This window comes from Oncorhynchus mykiss, chromosome 31 (genome assembly GCF_013265735.2).
Source record: "Oncorhynchus mykiss isolate Arlee chromosome 31, USDA_OmykA_1.1, whole genome shotgun sequence".
NCBI classification, from domain to species: Eukaryota; Metazoa; Chordata; class Actinopteri; order Salmoniformes; family Salmonidae; genus Oncorhynchus; species Oncorhynchus mykiss.
In genome coordinates, this window is record NC_050571.1 from 10,674,256 (window position 1) to 10,699,168 (window position 24,913).

The 24,913-nt window shown below is 46.2% G+C and overlaps 1 protein-coding gene across 3 annotated transcripts in view; it reads left to right on the plus strand.

Annotated features, from left to right (window-relative positions):
• nlgn3a (neuroligin 3a) overlaps positions 1-24,913 on the plus strand; it is a 433,340-nt gene that overhangs the window by 105,377 nt on the left and 303,050 nt on the right. For 2 of the 3 annotated variants that reach the window (XM_036970544.1, XM_036970545.1), the window contains exon 2: positions 1,687-2,534. In XM_036970544.1, coding sequence (XP_036826439.1) covers positions 2,030-2,534 — 505 coding nt within the window. In that variant the 5' untranslated portion in view covers positions 1,687-2,029. Of the gene's footprint in view, positions 1-1,686; positions 2,535-3,579; positions 3,640-24,913 lie in introns of all 3 variants that reach the window. The other variant, XM_036970546.1, reaches the window with a different exon arrangement.

Here is a 24,913-nt window from a genome sequence, read left to right on the forward strand (position 1 = left end):
GGGGGATGAGAGAGGTAGGGTGTTCAACAGGGAGAGGAGAGAGGTAGGGTGTTCAACAGGGTGAGGAGGGGGGATGAGAGAGGCAGGGTGTTCAACAGGGTGAGGAGGGAGAGGAGAGAGGTAGGGTTTTCAACAGGGTGAGGAGGGGGAGGAGAGAGGCAGGGTGTTCAACAGGGTGAGGAGGGGGGAGGAGAGAGGTAGGGTGTTCAACAGGGTGAGGAGGGGGGAGGAGAGAGGCAGGGTGTTCAACAGGGAAAGGAGGGGGGAGGAGAGAGGCAGGGTGTTCAACAGAGTGAGGAGGGGAGAAATATACTGTTCCAATTGGCTTTTCACTGATCCTGTGTCGTGTGTGTGTGTGTGTGTGTGTGTGTGTGTGTGTGTGTGTGTGTGTGTGTGTGTGTGTGTGTGTGTGTGAGAGAGAGAGAGAGTACACGCGCGCGTGTGAATCATGCCTGTGTGTATGGGTCTTCAGAGTGATAACGGCACCTTAAGGAATGTCCTGATTACTTTTCCCTGAGTGGTTAGTGGGCCTGACGCCTGCTGGTACATTATAAATCATTTACAGTCATTTTGGAATGCAATATCCTCTAAACTCCTGGCTTTACTTCTCTCTACTGTTATTGGACAGTGCTCCTGCCTGTCCTATTTAGCCAGCTGCTAGCCACTGAGGCTGAGCTGGGCCAGGGGGGGCTAGGAGGAGGGGGTTGAGGTGGTATGGGGTAGAGGTGGGGGTTGAGGAGGGGTTTGAAGAGGGGGGAGTAGGAGGAGGGTGGAGTTGAAGGGGGGGGGGGGTTTGAGGAGTAGGGAGGTTGAGGAGTGGGTTTGAGGATGGGTTGAGAAGGGGAGTCTAGGAGCAGGGGTAGTTGAGGATGGGAGGTTGAGGAGGTAGAGGGGTTGACGGGGGTTTTGCTCCCTTTCTCTCTCTCTCTCTCTCATTGTCTCTCTCTCACTCCCCCCTCCCTCTCTCAAACTCTCTCCCTCCCTCTCCCTCTCTCTCTCTCTCTCTCCCTCCCTCCCTCCCTGTCTCTCTCTCTCTCTCTCTCTCTCTCTCTCTCTCTCTCTCTTTCTCTCTCTCTCTCTCTCCCTCCCTCCCTCTCTCTCTCCCTCTCTCTTTCTCTCTTATCTTCGACTAAGACAGGGGAGGTGTAACTGAGACAGCATTTTATCAGATCTTTATCTATAGAGAAGGGGGAGGTAGAGAAACTCCACCTAAAGGTGAACATGACATTTTTATGTTTTTAATGTTATTGGAAGTCATTAAAAACTGTTGATAGTGTAGGTTTGTAGTGATTTATCTTTTTCTAAACATTTATATAATGTTCCTTTGGTATGTATTTTATGTGTTATGTGAGATGGGGACATGTTAGGGACATATGCCTTTTTTTGTAGTGTGCTCATTGCCATGTTAATCTTTCAATAGCTAGGCTTTATATCAGTAAATGGTCTGTGACTAAGTAGTGCAACACTTTACCCCAGCGACTCGCCGAGCCCTTGATTGTGTAGATTGATAGCATGGGTAAGTGCACTGTCATGTTTATGTGTTCTGGTTTATATCAGGACAGAAAAGACCCTCTCTACCAGTCAATAGAACATGAGTGAATAAAATAAATGAATGTAAACTGTTTGTCTGTATCTCTGGAGATTGTCATAAATGTTCCTATCCTCTTTTTTCTTCCCTCTCTTCAGCAGGTATAGGATGGAAGATCTGATGAGAGGAGGAGAGGACAGTGAATGAAGACTGTAAAGAAAGGAAATAGCACAACTTTTTATTTTTGTACTGTTCTGTTTTATCTGCTCAGCTCCTTTATCCAGACTGATAAGTAGATCTATGGGTGCTGGACTGTTGGGCTGAGAGACGGGATTACTGGGCGAAGGGAAGACAGGGGAAGACGGGAAGACTGGGGAAGACAGGGGAGACAGGGGAAAACAGGGGAAGACAGGGAGAGGAAAAGAAAGGCTGTGTGAGCCGGGTAGGAGACCCGACGTTTATGTTGGTGACCTGCAGTCGTTGCTGAAACTCAGACGGACCATGTGGTTTTTGCCAAGGAGAAACAGTCTCCTCTCCTCTCAGCATCAGGACCATGGAGACTGGCATGGTGCCCACATACCCAGCTCCATCTCCAGCCTCAGCATCACCGCGTCCTTCTGGATCTTAACTTTTTCCTGGTGCTTGGTGGCTGTCCGAGGCCAGGCCTACCACCCCACTGTGAACACGCAGTATGGGAAACTCCGGGGGGTGAGAGTGCCCCTACCCAGTGAGATACTGGGACCAGTGGACCAGTATTTGGGGGTCCCGTATGCAGCCTCCCCAGTGGGAGAGAAACGCTTCCTGCCCCCCGAGCCGCCCTCCTCCTGGTCAGGGATAAAGAACGCCACCCACTTTGCCCCCGTTTGCCCCCAGAATATTCACAATGCCGTGCCAGAGATTATGATGCCCATATGGTTCTCCTTCAGCCTGGATATAGTGGCCTCTTACATACAGGATCAAAACGAGGACTGTTTGTATCTAAACATCTACGTTCCTACGGAGGATGGTGAGTGGGTCGGGTATACGAGAACAAAACCAAACAATTTTTATGTATTTTCTAGCTCTTATTCTATCTCTCTCTGAGACTGTGTGTCGCTACTGTAGTGTGTGTGGAGCATGCCGTGTTGTCCTCCCTGTGCATGCTGTGTCTGTGTCCTCCACCACCACCATCTCCAGCATCCTCATTCTGACTTGATCTTCCATGGCAGACATCTATTTTCATCAACTCTCCCTTTCCATGCCACTGTTTGAGGTTCCTCTTTGTGTTGATTAAAAAATAACACCCCAAAAAGACAAAATATTACATAAAATGCCTGAAAAAAACAATCAGATGTTGAAACAGATTGGGCCTAGTACTGTACCTTGGTGCACTCCCTTCCCTTACTGTCGTGAGTGTTCTGGGGATAATATGATTAGCTAAGAGCTATTAGACAATGATCTTCTGTATGGTTGGTTGGTGAAATATTCTGGTACACTCGAGGCCTGTGGCATCAGACTAGACCATGTAAGACCCCTTACTTTCCTATTCTTATCAAGCATTTGTCTTTGCAGTCTTTGCAAACTACAGGTGCAACAGACAAAATAATACAATATTTGAACTGAAGACCTACATTTCAATCCATTAAGATCCACACAGCAAAGCTTGAAATTGTAAATGGTCCCAGTGTTCATAATGATACAAAATATTGCATACAATTTAATCTTAATACGAACGGCAAATACTGTTGGCAATGTGCTGGAACGGAAAGTCCCGTCTAACTCTGAAGCACCTGTGTGGTGGTAAGGGGTCTTATATAGAAGTGCATGTGAATATGGGCTTCTTGTGTTCCGACGTGCAGCAAATTCATTCCACCATTTTGGAATATTTCTGCAGAAACACCCCCAGTTACTCTCTGGACAGTCCCTCCTTCGTTGTTGTTGATGAGGGAGGGATGGGGAGATGGGGAGGGTTTGGGGGGGGGGTTGGCTAAATCTGAAGTTGTTGCATGTCACCTTCCAGGTCTTTTCCAGAGCTTTCTGTTATTTTGTAGTTGTTTTTATTTATTTTACAGTCAAAAGAATATCCAAGGAATGTGCCAGGAAACCCAACAAGAAAATGTGTAGAAAAGGAGGTATGTAAGACAGACAACACGGTGGGAGTGAAAGACAGGAGAGAAAATGCCATCTCTCTAAACTCAGCGAGATATCAGCACCTATCAACCCTCAAATCAAACTGTTGACTGGGAGGAGCAGGGGACCTACAGTTCTCATTAACCTGAACGTGTGTGTGTGTGTGTGCGTGCGTGCGTGCGTGTGCGTGCGTGCGTGCGTGCGTGTGTGTGTGTGATAAAGAGATAAATGGAGAGTAAAATGAAGTCCATGAAGATTGAATGCTTTGTACTTATTTTTCATCAGTAATGTTGCTTTTTATATGAAAGCACTGTATTTTATTTGACACACAGCTTAACAACATAATTGATCATCAAAACCAATTCAAACATGACAATGTGGATAACATTGCGCAGTCCATTAGTAATTGCAGCCTTCCAGGCTAAATCACGACAAACAGATCAATTCTTCGGAATGGAAATAACAAGGCTGATTCAATCCGAATCAGAATGGCCATTTTAAAGTCATGTAACACAAATCAGAGTTAAAGGGGCAATCTGTGATTGGTGCATCCCTTTTTCCCCCAACCTAAAACAAATATATTGTTGTTTTTCATATTCCGGATTGCCCCCTTTAAAGTTATGTAAAACTAAATCAGGGTTGGAATGAGAGGAACTTCAGGAGTTGAAAGACTTTTTTCTAATTGAAATAATTTGTCAAAGGAGACAAGAAGAGAAAGCATTTGAGACCCAGGCTGTTGATTACATTTTCACATAACAGTCGAGGCATCCGTTCCAAATGGCACCCTGTTCCTTTTGTAGTGCACTACTGTTGACCAGGGCTCATAGGGTAGTGCACTACATTTAACCAGGACCTATAGGGTAGTGCACTACGTTCAACCAGGGCCCATGGGGTGCCATTTGGGACGAGGACAAGTTCTGTCTGCAAGTCATAACTCACAACAAGCAAACATTCTCCTGTAGAGAGAAAGATGCATCATTGAGATACATTGGATTAGAGTCATTACACCTCTCGGGATTCATACAAACGTTGTATTACAAAGTGGTGATGTTACTTTCATTACAGAAAATGGATGGTCAACATAGCTACTCTTTGCTTTGGTTTTCTGTAAATTCTGTCATTTCCAAGAGCAACGGTTAAAGTTTATACTTGTAATCACAGCGAAATTTTCCAAAAGCCAGGTGATTCACCTCCAAACATTGTAACTATCAGAAGCCTTAATATTAAAGCTGATATTAAATCTAACGTTCTGTTAGTTTTAAGCAGTCGGAAATCTCGGAAACGTTACATTTGAGAGGCAGGAAGCTCAGCCATTAGCCTCACCTAGTGATTTTGCAGACAGACACACACACACACACACACACACTCCCGCTCACTTTAGTAAACCAATTTAGTTTGAGACAGACGGAGCCCCAACAGGCGTTTCTGAATTAGTCCCCGTAGTAGAATACACACAGAAATATCCCTTTAATATTCAACCTCCACTTGGAAACATTTTCAATTAACTTCCTCATGTTTCGTAATGAGGAAATAGTTTATCATATGTTTGCTATGTTGATTTTGTGACATATGATTGTGCTGAAGGGGTGACTGTGTTGGCATCTTAAATGGCACCCTATTCCCTATATAGTGCACTACTTATTACTAGGGTCCATAGGGCTCTATTTAGGGAATAGGGTTCGATTTGGGATATGCTTGGTGCATTGCATAGCGTCTCAGCATCCTCTTCAACACTAGAGCTGTAATCTTCTAGCTCATTGAAATGGAAAGGGTTGCTGTGACAGTACTACTTCAACATGTTTGTTAACTTTTTTAATCTAATGCATGGATATACAGCATGTACTATTATTTTGTGCTCTAGTAGGTTGAAAGCTTCCCATGATGCAAACTTTGTTAAACTTAAGCAAATATGTTGATTAAATAATTTGCTTTAGTCATGATTCTGCTCTAGAAAGAGTGAGTGTATGGGGCCCCCCGGGTGGCGCAGTGATTAAGGGCGCTGTACTGCAGCGCCAGCTGTGCCATCAGAGACTCTGGGTTCGCGCCCAGGCTCTGTCGTAACCGACCGGGAGTTCCGCGGGGCGATGCACAATTGACCTAGCGCTGCCCGGGTTAGGGAGGGCTTGGCTGGTAGGGATGTCTCATTGTGCACCAGCGACTCCTGTGGCGGGCCGGGCGCAGTGTACGCTAACCAAGGTTGCCAGGTGCACGGTGTTTCCTCTAGAATGTACTGTGTGGACTATCCCCAATTTCGTGGTATCCAATTGTTTTTAGTAGCTACTGTCTTATCGCTACAACTCCCGTACGGGCTCGGGAGAGACGAAGGTTGATACACATTGGTGCGGTTGGATTCCGGATTGGATGCGCGCTGTGTTAAGAAGCAGTGCGGCTTGGTTGGGTTGTGTATCAACCTTCGTCTCTCCCGAGCCCGTACGGGAGTTGTAGCGATAAGACAAAACAGTAGCTACTAAAAACAATTGGATACCACGAAATTGGGGATAGTCCACGCAGTACATTCTAGAATGACATAATAGTAAATCAAATTTATTTATATAGCCCTTCGTACATCAGCTCATATCTCAAAGTGCTGTACAGAAACCCAGCCCAAAACCTCTACACAGCAAGCAATGCAGGTGTAGAAGCACGGTGGCTAGGAAAAACTCCCTAGAAAGGCCAAAACCTAGGAAGAAACCAGGCTATGAGGGGTGGCCAGTCCTCTTCTGGCTGTGCCGGGTGGAGATTATAACAGAACATGGCCAAGATGTTCAAATGTTCATAAATTATAGTAATCACAGTGAACAGGTCAGGGTTCCATGGCCGCAGGCAGAACAGTTGAAACTGGAGCAGCAGCACGGCCAGGTGGACTGGGGACAACAAGGAGTCATGTCAGGTAGTCCTGAGGCATTGTCCTAGGGAGAGAGAGAGAATTAGAATCACACAGGACACCGGATAAGACAGGAGAAATACTCCAGATATAACAGACTGACTCCCGACACATAAACTACTGCAGCATAAATACTGGATGCTGAGACAGGAGGGGTCAGGAGGGGTCAGGAGACACTGTTGCCCCATCCGATGATGGCCCAGTACATGCAGTACATTTATACAATAGGTTGATTCAGTTTCTGTCTGTTACTTTTATTTTTTATTTTACCCCCTTTTCTCCCCAATTTCGTGGTATCCAATTGTTTTTAGTAGCTACTATCTTGTCTCATCGCTACAACTCCCGCACGGGCTCGGGAGAGACGAAGGTTGAAAGTCGCCCCACGGACCTCCCGGTCGCGGCCGGTTACGAGAGAGCCTGGGCGCGAACCCAGGGACTCTGATGGCACAGCTGGCGCTGCAGTACAGCGCCCTTAACCAGAGAAGTGGGAGACCCACTCCTGTTACTTTCTTAGTAATTGTACAGTAATCAGTAATATATGTGTCAGTTGTGAATGAAGTTATGAACTTTGAAATGCTTTTCTAACACTAGGACCTTTATAGTGGAACAGAGTCATACACCCACCAGAGATATGTTGGTATCTACAAACCCTTAAATTATCACAGCTATATTGTGAAGCTTCAATCTCTTTATGAACATGTATCCTCAAGAGGTACACTATGATTCATTCTGAGGAAGAAGCGTGGCATTAGGCTCCCAATACAATGGTTGTATGATCGTTGCCAAGCAACAATAAGCAGCAGTCGTGATTGGAGCGGGAGTTCAGGGCCAGTTCAGCATTTCTAGACAATAATTCAACGAAAATGATGTATGGATAAAAGTGCATGTATGATTACATTGAAAAAACTTAATAGCTACTTAATATAAAGTGCCTTGCGAAAGTATTCGGCCCCCTTGAACTTTGCGACCTTTTGCCACATTTCAGGCTTCAAACATAAAGATATAAAACTGTATTTTTTTGTGAAGAATCAACAACAAGTGGGACACAATCATGAAGTGGAACAACATTTATTGGATATTTCAAACTTTTTTAACAAATCAAAAACTGAAAAATTGGGCGTGCAAAATTATTCAGCCCCTTTACTTTCAGTGCAGCAAACTCTCTCCAGAAGTTCAGTGAGGATCTCTGAATGAGCCAATGTTGACCTAAATGACTAATGATGATAAATACAATCCACCTGTGTGTAATCAAGTCTCCGTATAAATGCACCTGCACTGTGATAGTCTCAGAGGTCCGTTAAAAGCGCAGAGAGCATCATGAAGAACAAGGAACACACCAGGCAGGTCCGAGATACTGTTGTGAAGAAGTTTAAAGCCGGATTTGGATACAAAAATATTTCCCAAGCTTTAAACATCCCAAGGAGCACTGTGCAAGCGATAATATTGAAATGGAAGGAGTATCAGACCACTGCAAATCTACCAAGACCTGGCCGTCCCTCTAAACTTTCAGCTCATACAAGGAGAAGACTGATCAGAGATGCAGCCAAGAGGCCCATGATCACTCTGGATGAACTGCAGAGATCTACAGCTGAGGTGGGAGACTCTGTCCATAGGACAACAATCAGTCGTATATTGCACAAATTTTTTTTTGCACAAATCTGGCCTTTATGGAAGAGTGGCAAGAAGAAAGCCATTTCTTAAAGATATCCATAAAAAGTGTCGTTTAAAGTTTGCCACAAGCCACCTGGGAGACACACCAAACATGTGGAAGAAGGTGCTCTGGTCAGATGAAACCAAAATTGAACTTTTTGGCAACAATGCAAAACGTTATGTTTGGCCTAAAAGCAACACAGCTCATCACCCTGAACACACCATCCCCACTGTCAAACATGGTGGTGGCAGCATCATGGTTTGGGCCTGCTTTTCTTCAGCAGGGACAGGGAAGATGGTTAAAATTGATGGGAAGATGGATGGAGCCAAATACAGGACCATTCTGGAAGAAAACCTGATGGAGTCTGCAAAAGACCTGAGACTGGGACGGAGATTTGTCTTCCAACAAGACAATGATCCAAAACATAAAGCAAAATCTACAATGGAATGGTTCAAAAATAAACATATCCAGGTGTTAGAATGGCCAAGTCAAAGTCCAGACCTGAATCCAATCGAGAATCTGTGGAAAGAACTGAAAACTGCTGTTCACAAATGCTCTCCATCCAACCTCACTGAGCTCGAGCTGTTTTGCAAGGAGGAATGGAAAAAAATGTCAGTCTCTCGATGTGCAAAACTGATAGACATACCCCAAGCGACTTACAGCTGTAATCGCAGCAAAAGGTGGCGCTACAAAGTATTAACTTAAGGGGGCTGAATAATTTTGCACGCCCAATTTTTCAAGTCTTGATTTGTTAAAAAAGTTTGAAATATCCAATAAATGTTGTTCCACTTCATGATTGTGTCCCACTTGTTGTTGATTCTTCACAAAAAAATACAGTTTTATATCTTTATGTTTGAAGCCTGAAATGTGGCAAAAGGTCGCAAAGTTCAAGGGGGCCGAATACTTTGGCAAGGCACTGTATATTAGCCAAACTATGCCAACACAGAGAAGGTTATGAGTGGTATGATGAAACCACTCAACACTGGCATAAACTTTCCATCACTGAGAGAGAGAGAGAGAGAGAGAGAGAGAGAGAGAGAGAGAGAGAGAGAGAGAGAGAGAGAGAGAGAGAGAGAATGCTTCAGACAGAGAGAGACAGGCAGAGTGAAAGAGAGAGAGAGACAGAGATAGGGAGGGAGGGAGAAGGCTTCAGACAGAGAGAGACAGGCAGAGTGAAAGAGAGAGAGAGAGAGAGAGAGAGAGAGAGAGAGAGAGGCAGAGTGAAAGAGAGAGAGAGAGAGAGAGAGAGAGAGAGAGATAGGGAGGGAGGGAGAAGGCTTCAGACAGAGAGAGACAGGCAGAGTGAAAGAGAGAGAGAGAGACAGAGGGAGACAGGCAGAGTGAAAGAGAGAGAGAGACAGAGAGACAGGCAGCGTGAGAGAGAGAGATAGAGAGATAGGGAGGGAGGGAGAAGGTTTCAGACAGAGAGAGACAGGCAGAGTGAACGAGAGAGAGACAGAGAGACAGGCAGAGTGAAAGAGAGAGAGAGAGAGAGAGGGAGGGAGGGAGAAGGTTTCAGACAGAGAGAGACAGGCATTGTGAAAGAGAGAGAGAGACAGAGATAGGGAGGGAGGGAGAAGGCTTCAGACAGAGAGAGACAGGCAGAGTGAAAGAGAGAGAGAGAGAGAGATAGGGAGGGTGGGAGAAGGTTTTAGACAGAGAGAGACAGGCAGAGTGAAAGAGAGAGAGAGGCCTCGGAAAGTGGAGAACCGTACAATAACCTGTCCTAAGATCAAAGTTTCTCTAGTGTCTGAATAGAAAATGTGCGTCATGTTTCAGTATAGAAGTCTGTTATGACTCTCGCAGTGACCAGGGCGTCATCGAGTGTTGATACATACAACACATGACCTTCCTTAGTTATTCCACCGCTGGCTGGTGCACTGTAATGTCCAGGCCAGGCAGGTATGGGCTAAGGTCATGTGGAGGAGGCTGAACATGCAACATCAGCATTTGGGCTACAGAGGGGGTGTGTGTGTGTGTGTGTGTGTGTGTGTGTGTGTGTGTGTGTGTGTGTGTGTGTGTGTGTGTGTGTGTGTGTGTGTGTGTGTGTGTGTGTGTGTGTGTGTGTGTGTGTGTGTGCATTGGTATTTTTCAAATTATTAATTACATATAGCCTTACGTATAGCCACTCATTTTCTCTCTCTGAATAACTGAACTGAGGAGAGGTTTAATGAGGGGCAGAGGCATCGATCCATAGCGGCAAATATCCCTTCGATTCCCTGCTAGATTGGCTAGACAGACAGACAGACAGACAGACAGACAGACAGACAGACAGACAGACAGACAGACAGACAGACAGGTTGACTTTGCTTTATGAGTTCATACAGACCCTGATGAGGGTTACTGTGTGAAAGACTTCCTCTATACTGGTAGCTCATTTCATTAATTCCTGGACTTTAACCGAGACCTATTTAAACCCAGGGCGCTCCTTCATGAAGTCATCACTGCGATTGTGTGAGTTTAATGGTATAACGAAAAAGTATAAAACGTGTTGTTTTTTTACATCCTCTGGTGCTGTGTTCATTATGTGTCTCCAATGACACCCCATTCCCTTATATGGTACATTACTAAGGCACTAGCTGTTTATGTCTTTATTATAAACTTATATGGTACATTACTAAGGCACTAGCTGTTTATGTCTTTATTATAAACTTATATGGTACATACTAAGGCACTAGCTGTTTATGTCTTTATTTTAAACGTATATGGTACATTACTAAGGCACTAGCTGTTTATGTCTTTATTTTAAACGTATATGGTACATTACTAAGGCACTAGCTGTTTATGTCTTTATTTTAAACTTGCAGTTCCAATGTGAGTAGCCAGCCCAGGTGAGCTTTTAAAACGATCTCCCATAGAGTTCACTGTTCTCCAGATGGTGTCATAGATTTTTGAGAGGCATACAGGACACATGACCCTCTCTGTCCTAGTTTAACCTCTTTCATCAGACAGGTTGAGAGAAGTGGAGAGAAAAAGGCATTTTCAAGTCCTGTCCTTGATTTTTCAGGTACACTCGACTGCCGTTCACATGCAGGTCAGAAACCTGTCACAAGATTGTACCAGACGCAGGGAGGGAGAAATAGAGAGGTATAGAGATAGGGAGTACGGGAGAGAGAGAGAGAGAGAGAGAGAGCGCTAGAGAGAGGGAGTGAGGGAGAAAGAGATTGAGAGTGGTAGAGAGAGAGAGAGAGAGGGAGAGAGAGAGAGGTAGAGAGAGAGAGAGAGAGATACATTTCCTCCTGTGTGCTACCTAAACTCAGCAAAAAAATAATTGTCCCTTTTTCAAGACCCTGTCTTTCAAAGATAATTTGTAAAAATTGAAATAACTTCACAGATCTTCATTGTAAAGGGTTTAAACATTGTTTTCCATGCTTATTCAATGAACCATAAACAATTAATGAACATATACCTATGGAATGGTCGTTAAGACACTAACAGCTTACAGATTACATTGCAGGCAATGGTGACAGTTATGATAACTTAGGACACTAAAGAGGCCTTTCTACTTGACTCTGAAAAACACCAAAAGAAAGATGCCCATAGTCCCTGCTCATCTGCATGAATGTGCCTTAGGCATGCTGCAAGGAGGCATGAGGACTGCAGATGTGGCCAGGGCAATAAATGTCCGTACTGTGAGACGCCTAAGACAGCGCTAGTGGGAGACAGGACGGACAGCTGATCGTCCTCGCAGTGGCAGACCACGTGTAGCAACACCTGCACAGGATCGGTACATCCGAACATCACACCTGCGGGACAGGTACAGAATGGCAACAACAACTGCCCAAATTACACCAGGAACGCAAAATCCCTCCATCAGTGCTCAGACTGTCTGCAATAGGCTGAGAGAGGCTGGAATGAGGGCTTGTAGGCCTATTGTAAGGCAGGTCCTCACCAGACATCACCGGCAACAACGCTGCCTATGGCCGCAAACCCACCGTCGCTGGACCAGACAGGACTGGCAAAAAGTGCTCTTCACTGACGAGTCGCGGTTTTGTATCACCAGGGGTGATGTTCGGATTCGCGTTTATTGTCGAAGGAATGAGCGTTACTCCGAGGCCTGTACTCTGGAGCGGGATCGATTTGGAGGTGGAGGGTCCGCAATTGTCTGGGTCGGTGTGTCACAGCGTCATTGAACTGAGCTCGTTGTCATTGCAGGCAATCTCAACGCTGTGCATTACAGGGAAGACATCCTCCTCCATCATGTGGTACCCTTCCTGCAGGCTCATCCTGACATGACCCTCCAACATGACAATGCCACCAGCTATACTGCCATGGCCAGCAAAGATCCCGGATCTCAATCCATTGAGCACATCTGGGACCTGTTGGATCGGAGGGTGAGGGCTAGGGCCATTCCCCCCAGAAATGTCCGGGAACTTGCAGGTGCCTTGGTGGAAGTGTGGGGTAACATCTCACAAGAACTGGCAAATCTGGTGCAGTCCATGAGGAGGAGATGCACTGCAGTACAACATATACTGACTGTTACTCTTGATTTTGACCTCCCTTTGTTCAGGGACACATTATTCAATTTCTGTTAGTCACATGTCTGTGGAACTTGTTCAGTTTATGTCTTAGTTGTTGAATCTTGTTATGTTCATACAAATATTTACACATGTTAAGTTTGTTGAAAATAAACATAGTTGACAGTGAGAGGAAGTTTTTTTTTTTTCTGAGTTTATATCCCCCCACTAGAATCACCTTTAATGAAGACAGGTTCTCCATCCTGGAGAGGGAAATCAATCTTTTTTAGGCCCAGGGACATGTACTAGTCTGTGGCGACCGAAATGCCAGAACTGGACAAGAACTTGACCTTAACCCGGAGTTTCTCAGAGCGTTCACAGTCAGCCCACTGACACCCCTATCAGACCACAGCAAAATCACAGTCTACTTGAACAGAGCAATACTCAATCACGAGGCATCAAAGCCAAAGGAACTAAGTCATTTAAAAAAATGCTATAGATGGAAGGAATGTAGTGTGAAAACCTACCAAAAACAATTAGGCAACAACAAATTCAATCCCTTCTAGACAATATCCCGGACAAAACTCTCCACTGTCTCCACTGTAATAGTGAAGCTGTCAATTCGGAGATAGAAAATGTCAACAGTATATTTGACAGCTCAGCTTCCCTATCTAATCTAAAAATTTCAAACAGAAAACCGAAGAAAATGAACAACAATGACAAATGGTTTGATGAAGAATGCAAATATCCTAAGAAAGAAATTGAGAAAACCTGTTCAACCAAAAACATAGAGACCCAGAAAACCTGAGTCATCAGTATGGTGAATCACTAAAACAATACAGAAATGCACTATCGAAAAAGAAGGAACAGCACATCAGAAATCAGCTCAATGTAATTGAAGAATCCATAGACTCTAACCACTTCTGGGAAAATTGAAAAACACTAAACAAACAACAACATAAAGAATTATCTATCCAAAATGGAGATGTATGGATAAACCACTTCTCCAATCTTTTTGGCTCTATAACAAAGAACAAACAGCAAAAACATATACATTATCAAATGCAAATCTTTAAAGGCTACCAGAACCCACTGGATTCTCCAATTACCTTGAATGAACTACAGGACAAAATAAAAACCCTCCAACCCAAAAAGGCCTGTGCGTTTACGCATTGAAGGTAGGTGAGGAGTCAAACGCAGGGGGGCAGAGATGTCAGTGTCGCGTATATTTTAATAAGGGCAAGTCCAAAAACACGGTACAGTACAATACCCCAAAAACAATGCCCAACACAGTGGGAACTAACAGTACTCCCAAAAGGTGCAAAAACACAGCGCACCTTACTATAATAACCACACGCAAAATACACAGAGGAAAGCCTCCACAAGCAACAGGAAAATAATCCCACACAAACCTAAGCGGGGAAACAGGGGTAAATATACAAACAGAAATGAAAGCGAATGAAAATGTGAATGAGCCAAAGACAAAACAGACGAAAAAGGAAACATGGATCGGTGAGGACTAGAAGGCCGGCAACGCCGACCGCCGAGCACTGCCCCAACTAGGAGAGGAAACATGGATCGGTGAGGACTAGAAGGCCGGCGACGCCGACCGCCGAGCACCGCCCCAACTAGGAGAGGAAACATGGATCAGTGAGGACTAGAAGGCCGGCGACGCCGAGCGCCGAACACCGCCCCAACTAGGAGAGGAAACATGGATCGGTGAGGACTAGAAGGCCGGCGACGCCGAGCGCCGAACACCGCCACAACTAGGAGAGGAAACATGGATTGGTGAGGACTAGTAGGCCAGAGACGCCAACCGCCGAACACCGCCCCAACTAGGAGAGGAAACATGGATCGGTGAGGACTAGTAGGCCGGAGACGCCGACCGCCGAACACCGCCCCAACTAGGAGAGGAAACATGGATCGGTGAGGACTAGAAGGCCGGCGACGCCGACCGCCGAGCACCGCCCCAACTAGGAGAGGAAACATGGATCGGTGAGGACTAGAAGGCCTGCGACGCCGAGCGCCGAACACCGCCCCAACTAGGAGAGGAAACATGGATCGGTGAGGACTAGTAGACCGGAAACGCCGACCGACGAACACCGCCCCAACTAGGAGAGGAAACATGGATCGGTGAGGACTAGAAGGCCGGCGAAGCCGACCGCCGAGCACCGCCCCAACTAGGAGAGGAAACATGGATCGGTGAGGACTAGAAGGCCGGAGACGCCGAGCGCCGAACACCGCCCCAACATGGAGAGGAAACATGGATCGGTGATGACTAGAAGGCCGGCGACGCCGACCGCCGAGCACCGTCCCAACTAGGAGAGGAAACATGGATCGGTGAGGACTAGAAGACCGGCGATACCGACCGCCGAGCACCGCCGCAACTAGGAGAGGAAACATGGATCAGTGAGGACTAGAAGGCCGGCGACGCTGAGCGCCGAACACCGCCCCAACTAGGACAGGAAACATGGATCGGTGAGGACTAGAAGGCCGGCGACTACGAGCGCCGAACACCGCCCCAACTAGGAGAGGAAACATGGATCGGTGAGGACTAGAAGGCCGGCGACGCCGAGCGCCGAACACCGCCCCAACTAGGAGAGGAAACATGGATCGGTGAGGACTAGTAGGCCGGAGACGCCGAGCGCCGAACACCGCCCCAACTAGGAGAGGAAACATGGATCGGTGATGACTAGAAGGCCGGCGACGCCGACCGCCGAGCACCGTCCCAACTAGGAGAGGAAACATGGATCGGTGAGGACTAGAAGACCGGCGATGCCGACCGCCGAACACCGCCCCAACTAGGAGAGGAAACATGGATCGGTGAGGACTAGAAGGCCGGCGACGCTGAGCGCCGAACACCGCCCCAACTAGGACAGGAAACATGGATCGGTGAGGACTAGAAGACCGGCGATGCCGACCGCCGAACACCGCCCGAACTAGGAGAGGAAACACCTTCGGTGGAAGTCGTGACACTGTGGTGTTGATGGTATCCTCAATGAAATGATCAAATACACACACAACAAATTCCAATTGCTTATACTTAAACTCTTTAACATCATCCTCAGCTCTGGCATTTTCCCCAATATTTGGAACCGAGGACTGATCACCCCAATCCACAAAAGTGGAGACAAATTTGACCCAAATAACTACCGTGAGATATGTGTCAACAGCAACCTTGGAAAAATCCACTGCATTATCATCAACAGCAGACTGTACTGAGCCAATGTCAAGTTGGCTTTTTACCAAATTATCATATGACAGACCACATATTCACCCTGCACACCCTAATTGACAAACAAACAAAACAAAATAAAGGCAAAGTTTTCTCATGCTTTGTTGATTTCAAAAAAGCCTTTGACTCAATTTGGCATGAGGGTCTGCTATACAAATTGATGGAAAGTGGTGTTGGTGGAAAAACATACGACACTATAAAATCTGTGTACAGAAACATCAGGTGTGCAGTTAAAATAGGCAAAAAACACATATTTCTTCCCACAGGGCCGAGGGGTGAGACAGGTTAAATGCAGCTTAAATGCAGCTTAAACCCACCCTCTTCAACATATATATCAACGAATTGGCGCGGGCACTAGAACAGTCTGCAGCACCCGGCCTCACCCTACTAGAATCTGAAGTCAAATGTCTACTGTTTGCTGATGATCTGGTGCTTCTGTCACCAACCAAGGAGGGCCTACAGCAGCACCTAGATCTTTTGCACAGATTCTGCCAGACCTGGGCCCTGTCAGTAAATCTCAGTAAGACCAAAATAATGGTGTTCTAAAAAAGGTCCAGTCGCCAGGACCACAAATACAAATACCATATTGACACCGTTGCCCAAATGCACACAAAGAGCTAAACATACCTCGGCCTAAACATCAGTGCCACAAGTAACTTCCACAAAGCTGTGAACGTTCTGAGAGACAAGGCTATGCCATCAAAAGGAACATAAAATTTGACATACCAACTAGGATCTGGCTAAAATACTTGAAATAGTTGCCCCTTATGGTTGTGAGGTCTGGGGTCCGCTCACCAACCAATAATTCACAAAATGGGAGAAAGAACATTTATTTGTTTATTTTTTATTAATTAGGCAAGTCAGTTAAGAACAAATTCTTATTTTTAAAGACGGGCTAGGAACAGTGGGTTAACTGCCAGTTCAGGAGCAGAACGACAGATTTGTACCTTGTCAGCTAAAGGATTTGAACTTGCAACCTTCTGGTTACTAGTCCAATGCTCTAACCACTAGGCTACCCTGCCGCCCCGCATCCAGAAAAGAGCCGTTAAATCCTACAACCACCTAATGGGAAGTGATTCCCAAATCCTTCCATAACAAAGCTATCACCTACAGAGAGATGAACCTGGAGATGAGTCCCCTAAGCAAGCTGGTCCTGGGGCTCTGTTCACAAACACAAACAGACTCCACAGAGCCACAGGACATCAACACAATTAGACCCAACCAAATCATGAGAAAACAAAAAGATAATTACTTGACACATTGGAAAGAATTAACAATAAAAACAGAGTAAACTAGAATGCTATTTGGCCCTACACAGAGAGTACACAGTGGCAGAATACCTGACCACTGTGACTGACCCAAACTTAAGGAAAGCTTTGACTATGTACAGACTCCGTGAGCATAGCCTTGCTATTGAGAAAGGCCGCCATAGGCAGACCGGGCTCTCAAGAGAAGACAGGCTATGTGCTCACTGCCCACAAAATGAGGTGGAAACTGAGCTATAATTCCTAACCTCCTGCCAAATGTATGACCATATTAGAGACACATATTTCCCTCAGATTACACAGATCCACAAAAAATGTGTGGAGATTTGTGACCTGCTGCCACCAGAAAAGGGCAATCAGTGAAGAACAAACACCATTGTAAATACAACCCATATTTATTTTTATTTATCTTCCCTTTTGTACTTTAACCATTTGCACATCGTTACAACACTGTATATAGACATAATATGACACTTGACCTGTCTTTAGTCTTTTGGAACTTCTGTGAGTGTAATGTTTACTGTTCATTTTTATTGTTTATTTCACTTTTGTATATTATCTTGTTCTCTTGCCTTGGCAATGTTAACATATGTTTCCCATTCCAATACAGCCCCTTGAATTGAATTGAATTGAATTCAGAGAGAGATAGAGTGGGAGAGATAGAGTGGGAGAGATAGATAGATAGAGAGAGAGAGAGAGAGAGAGAGAGAGAGAGAGAGAGAGACAAACAGAGAGACAGACAGAGAGAGAGAAAGAGATAGAGAGAGCGAGAGAGAGGGAGGGATGGAGGGAGGGAGGGAGGGAGGGAGGGAGGGAGAGAGGGAGGGAGAAAGAAAGAAAGTGAGTGAGAGAGAGAGATTGAGGGAGAGAGACAGAGAGAGCGGGATTGAGAGAGACAGAGAGAGACAGAGAGACAGAGAGAGAGAGAGAGAGAGAGACAGAGAGAGACAGAGAGAGACAGAGACAGAGAGAGAGACAGAGAGAGAGAGAGAGAGACAGAGAGAGCGGGATTGAAAGAGACATAGAGAGAGAGACAGAGAGAGAGACATAGAGAGAGAGAGAGACAGAGAGAGCGGGATTGAGAGAGACATAGAGAGAGAGAGACAGACAGAGAGACATAGAGAGAGAGAGAGAGACAGAGAGACAGAGAGAGAGAGAGACAGAGAGAGACAGAGAGAGACAGAGAGAGAGAGAGAGACAGAGAGAGAGAGAGAGAGAGAGAGAGAGAGACAGAGAGAGTGGGATTGAGAGAGACATAGAGAGAGAGACAGAGAGAGAGACATAGAGAGAGAGACAGACAGAGAGACAGAGAGAGAGAGAGAGATATAGAGAGAGCGGGATTGAGAGAGACAGAGAGAGAGAAGGCTGCCTGTGAAAATGCCCCAGAAAAAAAACTCTGTTTATTTTCCAGCTGCTGACCTAGGTTTGTCAGAGAGCTTTGAAAACTGCAAAAGAGGCCCAATCCCCATTAGACTGTGTCTGGGCCATGGCCGACACTATCGCAGCCTGAAAATCCCTTTGGCTGTTACACTCAACCCTGCCTGCCTGGAGAGAGGAAGGGGAGATAGAGATTTAGAGAGAGAGAGATATAGGAAAGGAGAGGGGTAATAGATAAAAATAGAGACTGAAAGAGAAGACGCGACAGGGATGGAGAGAGAAGGAGAGAGGGGCTACCACCTCACCACAGGGGAGGAAAGCTGTGTGCCAGCAGTCATGGCAAAAACAATTTTTTGGAGAAGAATAGCTTCTGCTTCTGTCTGGTTAGGATATAGCGGGGAACGGATGTCCCCTCTCCCCTGTTCTGATGAGGTTTTAGAGGGGAACGGCTGTCCCCTCTCCACTGTTCTGATGAGGTTGTAGAGGGGAAAGGCTGTCCCCTCTCCACTGTTCTGATGAGGTTTTAGAGGGGAACGGATGTCCCCTCTCCACTGTTCTGATGAGGTTGTAGAGGGGAACGGATGTCCCCTCTCCACTGTTCTGATGAGGTTTTAGAGGGGAACGGATGTCCCCTCTCCACTGTTCTAATGAGGTTGTAGAGGGGAACGGATGTCCCCTCTCCACTGTTCTGATGAGGTTGTAGAGGGGAACGGATGTCCCCTCTCCACTGTTCGGATGAGGTTGTAGAGGGGAACGGATGTCCCCTCTCCCCTGTTCTGATGAGGTTGTAGAGAGGAACGGATGTCCCCTCTCCACTGTTCTGATGAGGTTGTAGAGGGGAACGGATGTCCCCTATCCACTGTTCTGATGAGGTTGTAGAGGGGAACGGATGTCCCCTCTCCCCTGTTCTGATGGGGTTGTAGAGGGGAACAGATGTCCCCTCTCCACTGTTCTGATGAGGTTGTAGAGGGGAACGGATGTCCCCTCTCCACTGTTCTGATGAGGTTGTGTAGGGGAATGGATGTCCCCTCTCCACTGTTCTGATGAGGTTGTAGAGGGGAATGGATGTCCCCTCTCCACTGTTCTGATGAGGCTGGGGAGACACTTCAGTATAAATGTGTCAGGGACTGAATGGGGGAGTGGTTATCCATTTCAGTTTCTATGGTCGTCTCCCAAATGGCACCCTATTCCCTACATAGTACACTACTTCTGACCAGATCACAATGCCAATAGGGTGTAATTTGGGACGCATACCATTTGTCATGGTCAGCTTGTGACCCTAGTTAGCGCTCTAGCCTCAGGAACAGTCAGGAATAGTCCCAAATTGCCCCCTGTTCGCTTTTTAGTCCACTAAAAGAAGTTGATTATAGATAGGGGATAGGGTGTAATTCTGGAAGCTAGCCTCAGCTTTAGCCAGTAGCCACCTCATTCACTCTGACTTGAGATGCAAGACACAGCTTAGTCAGGAAACAACCATTCACAGCCCCCTGCTGCAGCGTCTCTTCTCCTCTGACACACACACACACACACGCGTCTCTTCTCCTCTGACACACACACACACACACACACACTGCTTCAACACTCAACCCAAGGCTCAATATCTCTGTTATATCCTTTGTTTAGTCCAACCTAGAACAGACAGACAGACAGACAGACACTAATATGTTACTCAGTTGTAACATAGTAATTTTAGTCACATTTTAGTCACATAGTCTTCTTTGATGGTAAAAAATATGTGGAATGAAGCTTCATATCGTTAATGTACTAACTTTGTCATTAATGTGTACCAGTGATGTTATACTGGCCGTTATCAGAGGGATTCTGTTTAGTTTTTATACCCCAGAGTTGATATATATATATATATTAACTGTATCCCAAATGGCAGCCTATTCCCTAAGTAGTGCACTTCTTCTGATCAGAGTCCAATGGGTATGGTCAAAAGTAGTGCACTATGAAGGGAATAGGACACAGTTGCTCTTCCTGTCCACCCTTTTGTCCTCAGGCTGTCTCACTTTACAGAGAGTGAACAAGGCAGCTTTTACTGTGGTTGTATCACAAATTGCCAACTATTCCCTATGTAGTGCACTTCTTTTGCCCAGAGCCTTATAAGGGGAATAAGGTATAATTCAGGATTCACCCATAGACCTTACTGTTCATCCTGTTGTCCTCAGGCTAAGAGAGAGAGAGCGACAGAGAGAGAGACACGGAAAGAGAGAGAGACACGGAAAGAGAGAGAGACATGGAAAGAGAGAGAGACACGGAAAGAGAGAGAGACAGAGGGAGGCAGAGAGAGAGACATAGAAAGAGAGTGAGACAGAGAGAGAGAGAGAGAGAGAGACGTGGAAAGAGAGAGAGACACAGAAAGGGAGAGAGACAGAGAGAGAGACACAGAAAGGGAGAGAGACAGAGAGAGAGACACGGAAAGAGAGAGAGACAGAGAGATAGACATAGAAAGAGAGTGAGACAGAGAGAGAGAGACGGAAAGAGAGAGAGACAGAGAGAGACACAGAAAGAGAGAGAGACACAGAAAGAGAGACAGAGAGAGTGAGACAGAGAGAGAGAGAGACACGGAAAGAGAGAGAGACAGAGAGAGAGACATGGAAAGAGAGAGAGACAGAGACACGGAAAGAGAGAGAGAGACAGAGAGAGAGACATAGAAAGCGAGAGAGACATGGAAAGAGAGTGAGACAGAGAGAGAGAGACATGGAAAGAGAGAGAGACAGAGAGAAAGAGACACGGAAAGAGAGAGAGAGACAGAGAGAGAGACACGGAGAGAGAGAGAGATAGAGAGAGAGAAAGAAAGAATTAACAAAAAAACAGAGCAAACTAGAATGCTATTAGGCCCTACACAGAGAGTACACAGCGGCAGAATACCTGACCACTGTGACTGACCCAAAATTAAGGAAAGCTTTGACTATGTACAGACTCCGTGAGCATAGCCTTGCTATTGAGAAAGGCCGCCGTAGGCAGACCGGGCTCTCAAGAGAAGACAGGCTATGTGCTCACTGCCCACAAAATGAGGTGGAAACTGAGCTGCACTTCCTAACCTCCTGCCCAATGTATGACCATATTAGAGAGACATATTTCCCTCAGATTACACAGATCCACAAAAAATTCTAAAACAAACCCAATTTTGATAAACTCCTATATCTACTGGGTGAAATTCCACAGTGTGCCATCACAGCAGCAAGATTTGTGACCTGTTGCCACGAGAAAAGGGCAACCAGTGAAGAACACACACCATTGTAAATACAACCCATATCTATGCTTATTTATTTTATCTTGTGTCCTTTACCATTTGTACATTGTTAAAACACTGTATATATATATAATATGACATTTGTAATGTCTTTATTGTTTTGAAACTTCTGTATGTGTGATGTTTACTGTTAATTTTTATTGTTTATCTCACTTTATATATTCACTTTATATATTATCTACCTCACTTGCTTTGGCAATGTTAACACATGTTTCCCATGCCAATAAAGCCCTTGAATTGAATTGAATTGAATTGAGAGAGACACGGAAAGAGAGAGAGACACGGAAAGAGAGAGAGACACGGAAAGAGAGAGAGACAGGGAGAGAGACATGGAAAGAGAGACAGAGAGAGAGACATGGAAAGAGAGACAGAGAGAGAGACACAGAGAGAGAGAGAGACACGGAAAGAGAGAGAGACACGGAAAAAGAGAGAGACACGGAAAAAGAGAGAGACAGGGAGAGAGACATGGAAAGAGAGACAGAGAGAGAGACATGGAAAGAGAGAGACAGAGAAAGAGAGACACGGAAAGAGAGAGAGAGACAGAGAGAGAGACACGGAGAGAGAGACACGGAAAGAGAGAGACACACGGAAAAAGAGAGAGATACGGAAAGAGAGAGAGACAGGGAGAGAGACATGGAAAGACAGACAGAGAGAGAGACATGGAAAGAGAGACAGAGAGAGAGACATGGAAAGAGAGAGAGACAGACAAGATGGAGGTATTTTATTTGGTGTTGTTTTGTGGTGATGTGAGGCAGTGTGGGTTTTGACTATCTTTTACATTGTGGATAACAGGCTGCTTAACCTTTAAGATGCATTCTCCATCATTCTCTCTAATGTGTCCTTCCCAAAGTGCTTCTTAACCTCTAGACTACACACACGCACAGTCTGAATCTACTTCATCTGTTGGAGCACACACGCACAAACACACACACACACACACACACACACACACAGAGGAAGAGAGAGAGAGAAATAACGAAAGAATAAAGAAGAGCAACCGGACAGAGACAGATACCTTCTGTCTGGAATGGAGAGAGACAGTAACAGGCTATCTGGAATGGAGAGAGACAGTAACAGGCTGTCTGGAATGGAGAGAGACAGACACCGGCTGTGTGGAATGGAGAGAGACAGTAACAGGCTATCTGGAATGGAGAGAGACAGATACAGGCTGTCTGGAATGGAGAGAGACAGATACCGGCTGTCTGGAATGGAGAGAGACAGTAACAGGCTGTCTGCAATGGAGAGAGACAGATACCGGCTGTCTGGAATGGAGAGAGACAGATACCGGCTGTCTGGAATGGAGAGAGACAGATACCGGCTGTCTGGAATGGAGAGAGACAGTAACAGGCTGTCTGGAAGAGAGAGAGAGACAGTAACAGGCTATCTGGAATGGAGAGAGACAGTAACAGGCTATCTGGAAGGGAGAGAGACAGTAACAGGCTGTCTGGAATGGAGAGAGACAGTAACAGGCTATCTGGAATGGAGAGAGACAGATTCTGGCTGTCTGAAATGGAGAGAGACAGATACCGGCTGTCTGGAATGGAGAGAGACGGATACCGGCTGTCTGGAAGGGAGAGAGACAGTAACAGGCTGTCTGGAATGAGAGAAACAGTAACAGGCTGTCTGGAATGGAGAGAGACAGTAACAGGCTATCTGGAAGGGAGAGAGACAGTAACAGGCTGTCTGGAAGGGAGAGAGACAGTAACAGGCTATCTGGAAGGGAGAGAGACAGTAACAGACTGTCTGGAAGGGAGAGAGACAGTAACAGGCTATCTGGAAGGGAGAGAGACAGTAACAGGCTATCTGGAAGGGAGAGAGACAGTAACAGGCTGTCTGGAAGGGAGAGAGACAGTAACAGGCTATCTGGAAGGGAGAGAGACAGTAACAGGCTGTCTGGAAGGGAGAGAGACAGTAACATGCTATCTGGAAGGGAGAGAGACAGTAACAGACTGTCTGGAAGGGAGAGAGACAGTAACAGGCTATCTGGAAGGGAGAGAGACAGTAACAGGCTATCTGGAAGGGAGAGAGACAGTAACAGGCTGTCTGGAAGGGAGAGAGACAGATACAGGCTGTCTGGAATGGAGAGAGACAGTAACAGGCTGTCTGGAAGGGAGAGAGACAGTAACAGGCTATCTGGAAGGGACGGAGACAGTAACAGGCTGTCTGGAAGGGAGAGAGACAGTAACAGGCTGTCTGGAAGGGAGAGAGACAGATACAGGCTATCTGGAAGGGACGGAGACAGTAACAGGCTGTCTGGAAGGGAGGGAGACAGTAACAGGCTATCTGGAAGGGAGGGAGACAGTAACAGGCTATCTGGAAGGGACGGAGACAGTAACAGGCTGTCTGGAAGGGAGAGAGACAGTAACAGGCTGTCTGGAAGGGAGAGAGACAGATACCGGCTATCTGGATGGGACGGAGACAGTAACAGGCTGTCTGGAAGGGAGGGAGACAGTAACAGGCTATCTGGAAGGGAGAGAGACAGTAACAGGCTATCTGGAAGGGAGAGAGACAGTAACAGGCTGTCTGGAAGGGAGAGAGACAGTAACAGGCTATCTGGAAGGGAGAGAGACAGTAACAGGCTATCTGGAAGGGAGAGAGACAGTAACAGGCTATCTGGAAGGGAGAGAGACAGTAACAGGCTGTCTGGAAGGGAGAGAGACAGATACAGGCTATCTGGAAGGGACGGAGACAGTAACAGGCTGTCTGGAAGGGAGGGAGACAGTAACAGGCTATCTGGAAGGGACAGAGACAGTAACAGGCTGTCTGGAAGGGAGAGAGACAGTAACAGGCTGTCTGGAAGGGAGAGAGACAGATACAGGCTATCTGGAAGGGAGAGAGACAGTAACAGGCTGTCTGGAAGGGAGGGAGACAGTAACAGGCTATCTGGAAGGGAGGGAGACAGTAACAGGCTATCTGGAAGGGACGGAGACAGTAACAGGCTGTCTGGAAGGGAGAGAGACAGTAACAGGCTGTCTGGAAGGGAGAGAGACAGATACAGGCTATCTGGAAGGGACGGAGACAGTAACAGGCTGTCTGGAAGGGAGGGAGACAGTAACAGGCTATCTGGAAGGGAGGGAGACAGTAACAGGCTATCTGAATTTGATCCTGATAGGTTAGAGAAATGGCCACTTGAGGATTGGTAGAGTGA